At 44.7% G+C, this 16,750-nt stretch overlaps 1 protein-coding gene across 1 annotated transcript in view; it reads right to left on the reverse strand.

Annotated features, from left to right (window-relative positions):
* LMBR1L (limb development membrane protein 1 like) overlaps window positions 1–16,035 on the reverse strand; it is a 42,999-nt gene extending 26,964 nt beyond the window's left edge. Inside the window, exon 1 of the mRNA XM_014063511.2 lies at window positions 15,692–16,035. Within this exon, the coding sequence (XP_013918986.2) occupies window positions 15,692–15,763 (72 nt within the window). The 5' untranslated portion in view covers window positions 15,764–16,035. The remainder of the gene's footprint in view (window positions 1–15,691) is intronic.
* Window positions 16,036–16,750: the final 715 nt, after the last annotated feature.

Raw genomic sequence — 16,750 nt, forward strand, 5'->3', positions numbered from 1 at the left:
CTCTGCCCCCCCACTAACACCGACTGCGACCTGTCCGAGAGGTAGGAGGAGAACCACCGTAACACGGTGCCTCCCACTCCCACCTCCCGCAGTCGTCGCAGAAGGATACCATGGTCGACGGTATCGAAAGCCGCTGAGAGGTCAAGGAGGACCAGGATGGAGGGATGTCCTTCATCTCTGGCTCTCCAAAGATCATCCATCAATGCGACCAAAGCGGTTTCTGTGCTGTAGCCGGGTCTGAAGCCTGACTGGAAGGGGTCTAGGTAGTTTGCTTCCTCCAAGGACCGTTGGAGCTGAAAGGCCACCACCTTCTCGACAACCTTTCCCAGAAAGGGAAGGTTGGAGACAGGGCGATAACTATTAAGGACAGCCGGATCCAAGGATGGTTTCTTCAGGAGGGGTCTCACCACCGCCGCTTTCAGTGCGGCGGGGAAGTTCCCCTCCCGAAGGGAGGTGGTCACAACCGCCTGGATCCAGCCTCGTGTCACCTCACTGCAGTCCCTGACCAGCCATGAGGGACACGGATCCAAAGCACAGGTGGAGGTACTTACAGCTCTCATGGCCTTGTCCACATCCCCGGGGGTAACATCCTGAAACTCAACCCAGAGCTGTTCTACTTGGTCCCCCAGTGTCTCGGCTGGAGCTGCAGGAATGGAGTCCAAGTCCGACCGAAACCGAGCAATTTTGTCCGCTAGAAATTGGGCATATTCTTCGGCTCTGCCCTGCAAGGGTTCCCCCGCCTCCCTTTTGTTCAGTAGGGAGCGGGTTACCCTAAACAGGGCGGCCGGACGGGACTCAGCGGATGCAACCAGGGTGGCTATGTGTGATCTTTTTGCTGCCCTGAGTGCCCTGGTGTATTCCCTGGTGCAGGTGGTTACCATTGCTCGGTTCGATTCGGACTTGTCGGACCTCCAACGGTGCTCTAGGCATCTCCTCCGGCGCTTCATCTCCCGGAGCTCCTCGGTAAACCAAGGGGGTCTCCGGGATCCGCTGTCTCGGAGGGGCCGCAGTGGCGCAATCCGGTCGAGGGCCTCCGACGCTGCCGAGTGCCACGCAGCAGTCAGAGTCTCCACCGGACTGTGGGCGAGAGTGTCAGGAATAACCCCAAGCTCTGTCTGGAACCTTAGCGGCTCCATAAGACGCCTGGGGCGGAACCACCTGGTCGGTTCCTCCTCCCTACAGTGGGGGTTTGGCCTCCGGAAGTCGAGCCTCAGTAGGCAGTGGTCTGACCACGACAGGGGTATGATGTCACTCCCCCTCAGACCAAGATCACAAATCCACTGCTCCGAGAGAAATACGAGGTCAAGCATGTGTCCCGCTGAATGGGTTGGGCCTCGAATTACTTGGGTCAAGCCCATGGCTGTCATGGAAGCCATGAACTCCTGCGCCCCATCAGAGCTTTCACCGAGCGACGGCAAATTGAAGTCCCCCAGGACCATCAGCCTAGGGAACTCAATTGCCAGCTCGGCTACCGACTCGAGGAGCGAGGGGAGGGCTGCTGCAACGCTGTTGGGAGGCAGGTACGTTAGCAGCAGACCCACTTGACCCTTGAGGTCCAACTTTAACAGCAAAGACTCACACCCGACAATCTCCGGAGCAGGGACCCTACGAGGAACTAACGACTCCCGGATAACGGCGGCCACACCTCCACCCCTTCCCTGGGCTCTAGGCTGATGCAGCACCTGAAATCCTTCTGGGCACAGTTCTACAAGGGGGACTCCTCCCTCTGGGCCCAGCCAGGTCTCAGTAATACATGCCAGGTCTGCCCTCTCGTCTAAAATTAAGTCCCGGACGAGAGGAGCTTTATGGACAACAGACCTGGCATTTAGCGACAACAGCCTGAGACCAGGGTCCTGACTACTCACGCCATCTGGTCTTGGAGTGGGACTCCTAGGGCCGGAAGGAGGGATCTCTGTAATGTAGCGAACCCTCCTTCCCCGGTAATGGCCTGCCCTAAAGTCCCCGCCGTATCTGCCCCTCCCTGTTACGACCGCAATACCCCGACCCTCTCCTGTGTCGCTGGTCCCCTCAACCACCCCCATCGCCCCCGCCACTCCCGGCAGGCCCTCCGAATCATACATACTCAAACACTCTCCCAAACAATTCCCACGTAAGTTAAAAACATAAAAATACAACAATAATGGCAATAAAAAGTGGGATCATTCATTCAATTACATACATACCACTAACATATCCCATACAAAGTAAGAAAAGAAGAGGTAGAGAAAAGAAAGAAAAAGTGGATTGCGCAGTTGATTAGGGTGCGAGTCCAGGCAGAGCCAATTGGCTCTCAATAATAATTAGCGTCCAGTTCTGGTCCAGAGAGGGTATACAGGGGCGTAACTCACGTCCCCCTTTTTTACAGGTCTGAATAGGTCCAAAGAGTCCGGAACAATTGGGGAAAACAGGGGGTCTTCTTCCACAAGCGATGCCCCAGATATAGTCCCAGAGATGGTAACAGGTGGTCGTGTTAATAATGTTTAAAGCCAGATGGAACTGAGCTAGCGAGGCTGAAAATCCAAAGTCTGTGACCAAAGGTGGGCAAGGGTTAAAATGCCACAGTAGGGGGGCGTCAGATGGTAGGTGGAAGACGCAGGGAAAGGCCTCACCGCAACCAGGGAGGGCAAAGAGTAAAATGCGTCCAGAGGGCCACTTGACCGAGCAGGGGCAAGGGAGGGAGGAGGCGATGCTGGAAGGAAAGTGAGGCTGGATAGTAAGGGCAGCTGTCCGGAGGGGCCGATGCAACATCAAAAGAGAAAATCGCCCATTCAATCTGCTCAGACCCCACATTAGTTCAATTCGTCCTCTCTCCCTCCAGAGCAATAATGGTCTTACAAAGCCCCAGTGAGGCAGCTCAATAGGCACGATGAAATCGCCTAGATCGCCGAAAAACGCTGCCGTTGTAGCAAACGTGGCGCCGCCCCCCCCACCGAGTAATACAAGCAGCTCACGGCTTTCAGGCCACCAAAATTGTGCAGTCCGGGGTCGCCCAGAAGCAGCGACCCCCGCAAAGGTCTGGGCTGGTTCAGCTGGTTCAGTCTGAGCTGGTTCTCTCTCCCTTTCAGGCCCGATGAAATCGGTTAGGGCGCTGGGAGACGCCGACATAACGCCGCCGCCCCCCACCGCCGAATAACGCAGGCCGCTCCCAGCAGACAAAACAGCAGGTAAAACAGACCTCCGAAGTTGTGCAGTCCGGGGTCGCCCAAAAACGGCGACCCCCGCCAAGGTCTGGGCTCCTCGGGTCCCTCGAATTCCGGACATCCCCAGGACCCTCCTGGAGAGTCGAAGTTGTTTGATATTTAGGCTTTTTTCAGCGTTTGCTCACCTCGTCAGATCGGAGCAAAACGCCTGGGCGCCATCTTCCGGTCTCGCACATGCGCAGATCGCAAAGGAGCACAGAACGTTGCTACCTTCCCACCAAAGGTGGTCCCCATTTTTCTACTAGCATTTTTACATGCTTTTGAACTGCTAGGTTGGCAGAAGTTGGGACAAGTAATGGGTGCTCACTCCATTATGCGGCACTAGGGATTCAAACCACCAAACTGCCGACCTTTCTGATCAACAAGCTCGGCGTCTTAGCTACTGAGCCACCGCGTCCCGGCATTTTTTTCCTTTCTTTACCTTATATTAGTTCTTTTTTTAACCTTCTTTTCAAAACTCTTTAATAAAAAAATACAGAAATGCAAACATTTGAAAGCAGGGGAAGAACCAAGGCTGGGAGAAAACAAAGAAGAGGCAGGCAAGCATTTATTTATTCTTTTTGAAAGCAGAAAGCCGTGACTTTGATTTTATACCACTCCCATTCCCATTGCCCTGTTCTGTGTGGAAAGAGGGAGGAGGAAGAGCTTGTGGTGTTAACAGCCTCTTCTCACCCTAAAGGGAAGCAGAAGAGCAAAACAAAATTGTTCCAAGCCAGCTGGCATCCTGTAAGTATGATGTGCTTTGGCGTTGCTGCCTGAGAGATGACCTAGCAGAGTGCTATGCAGCCAGGCAGGAAGGAGTGGTTTTTTTTCTCCCATCTCCTCTACGATGCCCCAAAATTAACCTTCAAACAGAAAAGGAGCATCCTAGGGCTCCAAACCAAGCGACTTGGGCAGCTTTTTATTTCATTTCTTCATTACTAGATTAAAGTAGCCCTTAGCCAAGGAGACCAGGCAGCCTTTCTTAAAAGGCTTCCCTTTTGGGCTACTTTAATGTAAACACAGCAGGGACACAGGGACTTAGGGGCTAAGACGCTGAGTTTGTCAGTCAGAAAGGTCGGCAGTTTGATGGTTCAAATCCCTAGTGCCGCGTAACAGAGTGAGCTCCCGTTACTTGTCCCAGCTTCTGCCAACCTAATAGTTTGAAAGCACATTAAAAAATGCAAGTAGAAAAATAGGAACCACCTTTGGTGGGAAGGCAGCAGTGTTCCGTGCACCTTCGGCGTTTAGTCATGCCGGCCACATGACCACGGAGACATCTTCGGACAGTGCTGGCTCTTTGGCTTTGAAACAGAGATGAGCACTGCCCCCTAGAGTCAGGAACGACTAGCACATATGTACGAGGGGAACCTTTACCTTGAATGTAAACACATATGGTTCTTCCCATCTTCCGGGCTTTATTAAGAGAGGAAGCTGAGTGCTGCATAGGCCATTCATCAAGAAACTTGGAGGGCTTCAAACCCCTGGAAGAGAGACAGACTCCAAAAGCTGGAGACCATGACAGCCATGTCTAACTAATTGCTTCACTAATCCTTGTAATCAGCATTATGATCCCTAAATCATAGGCTGGCTCACACGCTATGCTATCCCTACTGTGTGAAGTAATCTTCAATGGGAGCATTAAGTATTGTGCCTTTCAGAATTTCTTCGACTGGTTCGGAATCTGATTTATCTCACAGTGTACAAATAGCCCTCAAATTACAACCCCTTTGTTTAGTGACTGTTTGAAGTTAAACTGAAACTTATGGCGGCTTTTCACTCTTGCGACCGTAGTCATGTGACCAAAATTCAGATGCTTGGCAAGTGACTCATATTTATGATGCGTCTCAAGGTCATGTGATCACCTTTTACGACCTTTTGACAAGCAAAGTCAATCGGGGAAGCCAGATTCATTTAACCACCATGTTACTAACTTAACAACTGTAGTGATTCACTTAACAACTGTGGCAAGAAAGGTCATAAAATGGAACAATTGTTTCGCTTAGCAATAGAAATTTTGGGCTCAATTGTGGTCGTAAGTCAAGGACTGCCTGTAATGACTGATTCTGCTCCAGTATATTGCTGGTGATTTTTTTTTTAAAAAAAGAAATGAATCACCCTGGACCTGTGATGTTCCCATTGATGGGAGCACTTCTTTCACTCCATTTTATGGGTCCTGCGTTCAAAGCAATCATTATCTACTGTATTCTTGTCATAAATTTTAAAAGTTTACTGCCTGGATGTGTCTCCTCCTGCACATATTGGTTCAAGTGCAAACCATACATCTGCTGTCTGCCATTGCCTGACAGCAATACACCAACATGGATACCTGCTTAGTAAAAGGCCTACAGTAATTACAAAATTTCATTTCCACAACTACAGGGCAACATGTTCAGAAAAACTTCCAATGCATCCTTTGTATAATTTCCCTAACGTGTGTGCGTGTGCGTGTGTGTGTGCAAGCCTCCTTGAAAATATATATACTAAATCAGAGGTCCCCAAGCCCCAGGCCGCAGCTCACTACTGGGCGGTGAGCAGTTCTGTACTGGGCTGTGGAAGTGGTGGGAGACTGTGTGCGTATCCCCGCTTCTGTGTTGTGCGTGAATCTATTTGTGTGAGCGGTGGTCGCACTTGCCTGCCACTCATGTGAATGAATCTACGTGCACACATGCTTGCTGGCCACTCGTGCAAAACGATACCACCACCACCACCCCGCCAGTCCACAAAGCCGGAAAAGGTTGAAGAATTCTGTACTAAATTATGGAGGAGGTGCTAGACATTTATTTTATTTCCTTTTATGTACCACAATATATTTTTTTACATTGTTCAGCTGGGGTATCTCAGAAGTATACATCTCTCCCAGCCAGCTGGAGGCCAACATTTTTGGCTCACAGTCCTCTTTTTGTTCCACAGGCAATAGAAAGGAAAATAACTATGACTCAGGATCAAATCATTTAATTTTACATCACTGATGCCTTTGAGTATGTGATACAAATAAAGTTTAAAAAAATTCTGAGAGCTTATTTATGATTTTTTAAAATAAACCTATGTCCAAAGTACAATGTGTACTGTATTTTTCGAAGTTTAAGACGCACCTTTTTCCTCCCAAAAAAAAAAAAAAGGCTGAAAATCTGGGTGCATCCTATACACCGAATAAAGCATTTTTTGTTTTCTGAAGCCCCGCCCCCTTCACCAAAATGGCCTTACATACCCTTGTGGAGGCTTTCACAGAGCTCATGGGAGCTGGGGAGGGCAGAAATGAGCAAAAAACGGGCCACTTTCTCCCCCCCCCAGCCCCCAGCAGCACTCTATGAGCCTCCATAGGCTATGCATGCAATTTGTTTGACAAAAAATGGGCCTGTTTTCCTGAAAAACAGGCTGTTTTTTGCTCCTTTTTACCCCCCCCCCCAAGCACTGTGCAAGGCCTCTCCCCCCCCCCCCCGGGCTATTCATGCCTTTTGGGGAGGGGGAAAAAACCGGGCCCGTTTTCGTGAAAAACCGGTCATTTTTGGGAGGTTTGTAGAGTGCAAAAACTCCCCCCCCCTTTGGAAAGCTCTTTAACTGATTGATGAGAATTACATTGATCAAGTGGTGTGCCAGCAGAAATACTTATCTACTGTATTTCTCTCTATTTCTATTTCTCTCTCTCTATCCCTCAACCTACCTCCTACCTACCTACACACACTCTCCCTACCTACTGTATTTCTCTCTCTCTCTCTCTTTCTCTCTCTCTATCCTTTTATTTACCTACCTAGCTACCTACTCTCTCTCTCCCTACCTACCGTATTTCTCTATCTATCTCTATTTTCTCTCTCTCCCTCCCTACCTACTGTATTTCTCTCTCTTTCTCTCCCTGTCTATCCCTCTATCTACCTACCTACTTTAAAAATAATTGCCTCTTCAAAACTTTGGTGCGTCTTCTACTCCAGTGCATCTTATACTCCAAAAATATGGTAATTTGTAAGCTATGATTTGCGGCTTTGCATACTGCTTGCATTTACATAATATGGTGTATATACTCATGGATAAGCCAAGAATTTTAGGTGCCAAAATGCTCCCAAAAAAACAGGTTTGGTTTATGTGAGGATGGGCTAATCCATAGGAATGTATGGGAATTCTTTGCCAGAGCATCCATATCTCCATATATAAGCTCATTCATGAATAAGGAGACACTTTAATGCATGTTGATTTACCCACAGATGGTGCATTTTTTGTGGCATTTTTGTGAGCATTTGAGAGTTGGCCTATGTGCAAATAGGCTTACATGTGAGTATATATAAATACATAAACTGAACGTATTCGGAATGGATGGTTAATCAAGGACAACCTATGTGATGTGTGAACAGAGACAGGGCTCACACCATACTCTATACTTCAGGCTGCTAAACCAACTGGCCAGTTCTTTCAAAGGAGGGGGCATTACCTGTAGCCTATGATAACCGAGGGCCCAGGAGAAGATGGCAATGCCAGCCTCTTCCCAAACTGACTCCACTAGAATCCTGCAGCCGCAGGAGCCTCATCCTTGTGCCAGGCGTGCCTAGCAACCCTGCTCTCCGGTTTCCAGTTCTCCTTACAAAAACGACCAGAGGTTATCATGGCAGGTACAAATGTTACGCAAGCAGCAGCAAAGAACCAGACATGGAAAGTCCAGAGTTAGTGCTCCACGTTGTCTTTTGCTGAGGCAAGGCGTTTCTTCTGGGAATTGGGCCAATTTGGATTGGGGAGGAAGCAGATAACAACTGCCTCATGCTTTCAGCGGAGAGAAACCAGAGTCCTGCAACCAATTTGTCTCAGTGCTCCCTTGAGTGAACCCTAGTTCCAAGTTTCCACTTAAACAGAACTTGGACCTTTAGTGATATTTGCTCAGAAGAGAATATAGGATTATTTGCCCAGAGAAGGAACACACACAAAAGAGGGGGAGCGAGAAGCACTTTGAAGGTTGAGAAAAACATTCTGAGTGCAGAGTGCAGGCACTGGATCAGGAGCAAAGTTTTCCATAGACAAAAACATTTTGGAAAATTCAAGTGGATTTGAATGCTGTGAATGTAGCTCTCTTCTGAGACACGCTTCAAGGCTCACATGAAGGGACTGAGTTTTGCAAAAATAATGCAAACAAAGTACCTTTCGATATCTCTTTTCATGCTGCTCTAACATATGAATTGAGCAGCAAAATGACTATCCTCAATCCTTACCAAGAGCACATAATTCAAGTGTTCAAAACTGTGATGGAATGTGCAGCTGGAGAAGGAGGGAGGGTAGAATCCTGGGATGAGCACTAAGGCTTCCCAAGGCAGAGGCAAGGCAACACATTCCATACAAAAGCCCAGTTTAAGAGATTGCACAATCCCAAACTGGATGGGGAAAGAAGGAAGAGGTTTAGGGTAGCCACACCGTATAGAATCTCTCAAGATATGTCTAGTAAGTAAGTAAGGTTATAGCTTTATTTAGTCTGGCAAGATTTTGTCCATTAAGGTAAAGGTTCCCCTCGCACATATGTGCTAGTCGTTCCCGACTCTAGGGGGCAGTGCTCATCTCCATTTCAAAGCAGAAGAGCTAGCGCTGTCCGAAGACATCTCCACCGTCATGTGGCCGGCATGACTAAATGCTGAAGGCACATGGAACACTGTTACCTTCCCACTAAAGGTGGTTCCTATTTTTCTACTTGCAATTTTACATGCTTTCAAACTGCTAGGTTGGCAGAAGCAGGGACAAATAATGGGAGCTCACTCCGTTACGCAGCTCTAGGGATATGTACTGCCGAAATGCCGACCTTTCTGATCAACACGCTCAATGTCTTAGCCACTGAGCCACCATGTCCCTTCTATTCATTACGTGTGAGCAAATCAATTGGACTTGTTTGGATTTCACTGTGATGTCTTTGGGCTTGGACCTAAACAAAGACAGCTATACTCATAAAGCTTCAAGTGTTTTATATCATCGCTGGATGGCAAGAATATCCCCCCAATTCTGCAGCAGGTACATCAATTTGCAAATCGGTTTCTCCACCACCAATTCCAATTTGCAAAGGCATTTACAGAATTATAGCTCCATTGTTTAGATCAGGTTTCCTCTTGCAAATCCCCATCTGTTAGGATTGATCTTGGCCTCATTCTTTTGTGCTATGAAATTAGAACTATCTGGCATGAGAAAGTAGGCCTGTTGCCCTGAAATCTAGGCCAAGCAAGGCCCAGCTGAATAAAGCCTCCCAGCATGGCACTTCTAATTAACTGAAAATTAGAACATGGAAGGATGGAGAATATAACTAGACAATAAACAAAGCATCATGGAATCTCCCTGGCATGGAAAAGACGATAACAAAGTTCTTCCCTCTCTTTCAGAGATAAGATTTTGGTTTTCAAAACACTTGTTGGCAAGTGCGTTTAACTGGTGATACGTTTTTTCTACATGTTTCTGGTTTTTTCAAAGACTTCCAATATAAGCAACTGTTCATATACACAGCATCAATCGGTCCCTAGACCACAAAGAAAGCTGTATCCAAAATTATTCTAACATACAAACTCCACAGATATTATTCCTTGGAAACAACAACAGCAAGAGCTTTTATTTACCGTATTTTTCAGAGTATAAGACGCACCTTTTCCCCTCAAAAAAGAGGGTGAAAATCTGGGTACGTCATATACACTGAATACAGCATTTTTGGCCTCCCGAAACCCCGTCCCCTTCACCAAAATGGCCGTGCATAGCCTTTAGAGAGCTCCTGGGGCTGGGGAAGGCAGAAATGAACGGAAAATGAGCCGTTTGTTGCTCATTTTTGCCCTCCCCCCAGCCCCCAGGAGTACTCTATAAGCCTCCTAAAGGCTACGCATGCCCTTTTTTGACAAAAAACGGGCCCGTTTTTGTGAAAAACAGGCCATTTCTTGATCATTTCCCCCCCGAGGACTCTACAAGCGCATGCCCTTTTTTTGACCAAAAAAGGGGCATGCATATCCTTCAGGAGGGTCATTTTTGGGAGGTCTGCAGAGTGCAAAAACTTTTTTTAAAATTTGCCTCTTCAAAATCTTGGTGCGCTTTATACTCCAAAATTACTTACATTTATTAGATGTTTATTTCATCTTTATTTTTATAAATAACTCAAGGCCGGTGAAGATACAGAAAACTCCTTCCTCCTCCTACTTCCCCACCACAACAATCCTGTGAGGGGGTTTGATTGAGAAAGCATGACTGGCCCAAAGTTACCCAGCCTGCTTTCATGCCTAAGGCAGGACTAGAACTCACATTCTCGTGGTTCCCAAGCCAGCACTTTAACTCCTAGAACAAAGTAGACCAAAAATATTTTAATTCTGTTCCACTATTAAATAATAATGAGATGCTTTGCTTTGGCTTAATAAGTTGTCTAAATCCAACCAACATGGTTTATTCAATGATAAAACAACTGTCTACCATGATAGTAAACACATTCAATCTCTTTTGAATGTTAGTATACTGGGACTATACCAGGAGTCAGCAACCCGTGGCTCTGGAGCCACATGTGGCTCTTTTATCCCTCTGCTGTGGCTCCCTGTCGCCAATCGGTGCCACAATTTTGAGAGGAGCTTCCAGTATGGGTGGGGGAGAAGCACAGTGCTCTAGGAGAAGACTCAGTGGCAAAGGGTGGGTTTTCCAGTCAGCTCCACAATTGATAGGGCTTTCGGGTACGGCAGGTAGAGGAAAAAGGACGCCGCACTAGCAGGAAACACTATGGTGGGGGAGCCAACTTCCGGTCAGCTCCAGAATTGAACAGGGGGCTTACGGTTATTTGTGGCATATGGTGTTTTCTTTTTGTGGGAAACAGGTCCAAATGGCTCTTTGAGAGTTTAAGGTTGCCGACCCCTGGATTATACTAACACTATAGGTCACTTGAGTGTCAGAACAGCCTTCAAATACTTGGAACTGCAGGGCTACACAATGAATTTCAGAACATTTATAGGGTCAAAGCCCATCTCAGATTGAGAGGAGGATTCTCCAATGGTGATGCTCCTTCAGATACATTAGACTATTATTTTTCTTAATTCCTACCTCATCACTTAAGAGCAAAGCTCAAAGATGACGGGTAGTCTAACACAGCTGGAGGACTTTGAGAAAGAAGTTGTGATATGGACAGAGCCAATAGCTATGCTGCAGACTTTAAATTCACTTTCACATGGTTTTATTCAATCAGATTAAATATTATGCCTGTGGGCAGGATGGAGGGAGATGAACCTAGCAACGTATGCTTTCACAGTCTAAATTAATTACAATACTGGACTTTTGACTTCCGAGCTTAACTCTGCATTCTTTCAAATCAGACGGATATCTTTTGCAATTCAGTTACCAGGCTTTCTTTGAAATGAATGAATCAATCAATCAGCATAACTGTCACAGTGAACTTTAGTACCAAATCTGATATAATAAGAACTCTTACTCAGCAGACTGCAGAGTTATCATGGTTGAACAATACTTTGTAATAATCAGCACGAATAAAATAGTATACATCAACTATGTGCAAATCTCAAATAATGTTATATCTATTGGTTTGTATTTCTCAGCAAAGAGGGAGAATAAAAAAACGGAACATAAAGTTTACAAATTAGAACATATTTGAAATTCAAATGATTGTAACAACTTAATCTACCAAGCTTCAGGTGATGCTAGCTAAAAAATTTCTCTATTGCCAGTTAATGTCTGTTTTAAAGAATTAAATTTAATAATATATGAATATATTTTGTTATGGGCATGGTCTGCAATTCCCGTACACTGTAGATTATTTTAATCATTTTTGTAAAAGATGCTATCTGCCATGGATCAGCCTCCAAAAAGAATAGGAGTCTTAATAAAGGTAATGTGTTTAGGTTAGCAGAACTGAATGTTTCTTGATTAAAATAAGAAGTTCCTATCTAGCAATAGCCAGACTATAGAAAGTAGAAAAGTTGCTAGCCACAGTATTCAGTTCTAGATGCTCAATTTCACCAAAATCATCTAGAAATTGGGACATTTTCTCCTATTGCAAAAAGCATACATCTCTGCAGATTTCTTCAGTTTATATGACAAAGATGGCAAGATGCACACATCCAAATAAGCCATTTGTTTGTGGGTTATGTGGTTTTTGGTCTTAGTAGAGTGTCTTAAGTTTAGTCCCTTCAGTTTATAAACCTTACTCTTTTGCTTAATGTGCCTTTTCAAACTAATTATAACTATCCCTTTAAAACAAGCTATAAATTAAAAAAAAATCATAATTTAGCACAGTGTATCCACCTAGCCAATAAAAAAGTTACATGATGGATTATTTCTAAAAGTTTCTCTTTTCTTTCCAAAACAAATTATCTCAGGACCAGCGAAGTCAGCTGGCAGATAACTCAAAAGTATGCCTTTATATAATGCATTATTAATGGAATTAAATTCCACAAGCCAAACAATGGCTACGAAAGAACATGATTTTCAGAAGCTAGATTAGGCATGGAGTTTACTCTATGAATTTCATTAGTCAGGATAGTAAAGAGTTCCAGGATCAGAAGGGGTACTACTGAGTATCATTGCTGGGTGAACTGGCAACAACAGGGGAAGTGATAGACACCAAAGAATTATATGTGATTCTCAGAATCATTTACGGTACTTGATCTTGAAAAAAAAGATACTGGACCAGGTGGGACTTGATTAAGAAGGGGCTTTCTCTTCTTAACTTCTCAGTGCTCCCTTGTCATATGTGCCAGTGATTTAATATTTCTCCGAGGTTAACATAATACCCAGAAAACTCATTATGCATGCCAACTGGGCACCGAGGACTAAATGCTTGACTTGCATAACTCCAAGTACTATATATATATTGCCTGCTAGGCAGATACATAGACGTTACACAACTGCTAATGCCTACTAAGTGTTGACTACAGAGATGGAACTCTGGACTCACCTTTGGCACACAAAGCCACGCTGGGAAAGCTAATTCCCCCCTTCCCCTTCTCCCAATCAAAGTTGCTAAGGTTCTCACAACCTGTTTAGATTATGCTGAGCTTTGAGAATGGTTGTTCTAGACAGAAAAAGACCTTCAAATAAAGATGCAATGGACCTCTCTCTGAAATCTAACTTAACTGCTTGGATGTTTGATATCAAAATAGAGTTCTCTGCATGTACCAGTGAATGCTCTTGTCCATAAACATGACATTTGATCAAGAAGGAAGAAATAACAGTAAACTGAATAAATTGCTTAACAAACCACAATTGGCTGGGTTCTCACAACACCCTAAGTCAAAATTCTACACTCAAGCTTTCATGGAAATTAAACACAGGATGGTGTATGAAACCATAATGTGCTTTGTAGGTAAGTGAGTAGTAGAGGAGGAAGTATCTCATAATTGGGAAAGACAGGCAAGAAAAAACTTGCCTTTGTTCAGCTCGTCATTATTTTAACAGAATAGCAATAATCCCCAGTAAGTAGCCCAGAAACTCTGCTTTAGCAGGCACAAAGATGAAGCTGCTGTTTTTTCTAGAAAGCCACATACCATGCAGTCTGTGTAAAATCAACATAGTGTGAAATGAAACAATGGATGACTTTAATAAGTCACATTAATATACATACAAGCCAGAATTTTTCTGCTTTTGAGAACTATCTGACAACAGGTATTTAAACATTTGAATGTATTTTCATTCAAAACTTTATAATTACTTATTTCAACCCTATGGGCATTACCAATTTCTTAATTTCGAATGACATTTATGAAGCAAGCAGAATTAAACTGAAATTGCTTATGAAGAGCTAGGACTTTCAAAGTATTATGTACAGTTTGTCACATCTAACAGATTTGCAAATATAAAGCAAGACAATGATCTCCCCAAGGCTCACTAGACTTGTATACATTTTAATGAAGCATCTCATGCACTTGGATGACACAAAAAATTGCATTTACTTTTAAAAATCTAAAGCTCAAAAGTCCTAGCCCCCAAATTTTCTCAACTTTCAAGGCTTCCATACCTGCGTCCAATCACTATTAATTTCCTTAAAATATCTGCTACTTCATATACTTCATTGCTATCATACTGCTGATAAAAATTATTTCACTAAATTGCCACTGAAGAGTGGGAGGAATGGAGGAGTTGCTTCCCCCCTAGAATTTCCTATTTCCAGATTCTAAGCAAGGTTTCTCTCTTTCCCAGCTGTATCGTTCCCTCAACCCCTCTCCATCTTATTTTCCTCTCTTCTTTTTAAAAAGCTTCTGCCAGAAAGAAAGAGGTGGATACGTCCTGCTCTCTCATTCCTAAGAACTGGACTGGTTCTGCCATTTTGGAAAAGCTCTGCTAGTTGTCTGGAAGTTAATCTGTGGAACCAAATAGGGTTTGTGGCATTTTGGATATGGCTCAAACCTGAAACAAGCCTGTTTAGCTCAGGAATCCAAACTACGTTTATTCCAGAGAATTCATTTCTAAAAACTGCCAGACCACCTCCTTCCTGTAAGAGCCAAAGTTATGTGGCCCATAGGAGGGATGGAACATTCCAGAGTCATTTCATTCCCAGGTGCACATAACTCAAGGGTGGAGAACATTTCCAACACAGCTTCCTATTTTCCCCACAACAACCCTGTGAGGTGAATTGGGCTGTGTGTGTGTGTGTGTGTGACTGGCCCAAAGTTACCCAGCCAGTTTTCATGCCTAAAGTGGGACTAGAACTCAGGCCTGGTTCTTTGCCACTAGCCTGTATCTTCATCACTAGACCAAACTGGCGCTAGTTGCCTTCCTTCCAACTGAAAACAGTACGAAATAGGGAAAAAACAATAATTTAAAGAGACAAAAGTTTGTGCAATACGAGCTTAAAGAAGCCACATAATTATATATTTTAATTACTCTTTTCATTATTAGCAACTGAACTTATTGCCAAGTCCTTGAAGAAAGGCTGAACAGACATTTAAAAAAAAGTTTTCCCCAAATTGGCATCTAGTAAGAAACATTAAACCAAGATTAATATTCACACTACAAGCTTAGCCAAAAAAAAGCATAATGATGCAACACAATGACTTAATAAGTTATATGGCCTTTTGGTTTTGGCAACCATGATTTAATGCATAAACACAGCCAATGTGTGCAGTCTAAAATAACTATCTGGAGGGCACCAAGTTGTAAACACACAGATTGGCTTTTGTCTTTGGCAACAAGCAACTCCAGTTCATTTTCAGCTATAGCTTGCTTTTTTCCTAATTCCTCTTCAATTACCTTGGATAAAAGACAACAGAAGAATGCAAATTTTACCATTCAAGAGGGCTGATGACATTCACTGCTCTTCAGCTCTAAATTCCGGGTCTCTTTTTCCCCCCTTAATGCTTCCACTCTCCTTGACAAAACCATCATCCCCGTAGCTAACCTAGTCTATTTGTTTTTGTCTTTATTAACCGAGGAGGGGGGGGGGTAAATACAAAACCTTCCCCTTTTTCAAAGGTGTTGGATTACAATAACGACTGGGAATAACGAGGCTAAAATTCTAATTACATGGAAAAAACCAGGGGAGGGGGACACCTCAATTCGCGTTATCGTTATCAACAAAGCGTACTCACAATACACTCGCGGACCCTCTCGTGGAATAACTGCTCCCGCGCAGACAGCAGGTCGTGATCCCCTAAATTCATCCTTTGGTCAGCATGGCTGAAAGTTTGCTGGGCTGGCAGAGGGGGAAGCAGGGGACGGGGCTCTCACAACCCCAGCGTAGCCGCCACCACGAACCAAACACTCCTCCTCCTGTTCAGATTGTAGAATCTAGAACGTTGCAACACTCAACCCGCGTCACAATACAGGTCCACCCGGCCCGGAGGAAGCTCCGCGTTGCATCGTTAAAGGCACCGAAGCATCGCCTGACTCAACGAACCTCCGGTGTTGCAGTGATGAGCTTAATGACGATGGAAAGGAAAAGGTAGAGCTTATACTTCCCACATCCCCTCCGGAGGGAAAGAGCCGATTGGCTAGATAAGGGCTTAACCTGCGGCGTTTCATTGGCTGTCTCGGGAAACCAAAGCTGAGTTCATAGGCTGAGCTGGACGTTCATTATTGTTTCCGCCCAGTGTTGTCCGCGGTGGAGTAGCATCCTCTAGTGGTTGGCCCCGCCTTCTTTGTACTGTACTGCAGGGTTTTAATTATTTTGGGAAGTTTCGGTTATATCAAGGAAGGTTATATCAAGGAAGATTTACTTATACCGGTAGTCCTTGACTTACGGCCACAATTGAGGCCAACATTTATGTTGCTAAGCAAGACAGTTGTGAGTTTTGCCCCATTTTAAGACCTTTCTTGACATAGTTTTTAATTAATTAAGTGTTCCCTTAATAACTTAATTAAATGGAACGCAGTGGCTCAGTGGCTAAGACGCCGAGCTTGTCGATGAGAAAGTTGAAAAATAGGGACCATCTTTGGTGGGAAGGTAACAGCATTCCGTGCACTTTTGGTGTTTAGCCATGCCGGCTATATGACCACGGAGGCGTCTGACAGTGCTGGCTCTTCAGCTTTGAAACGGAGATGAGCACTGTCCCCTAGAGTTGGGAACAACTAGCACATATGTGAGTGGAACCTTTACCTTTACCTTTAATTAATTATAGGAAAAAAGGATTCTTCCTTCCTCTTCCATA

This window comes from Thamnophis sirtalis, unplaced genomic scaffold (genome assembly GCF_051295495.1).
Source record: "Thamnophis sirtalis isolate CommonGarterSnake01/CBP01778 unplaced genomic scaffold, rThaSir2_p1.2 scaffold_3, whole genome shotgun sequence".
NCBI classification, from domain to species: domain Eukaryota; kingdom Metazoa; phylum Chordata; class Lepidosauria; order Squamata; family Natricidae; genus Thamnophis; species Thamnophis sirtalis.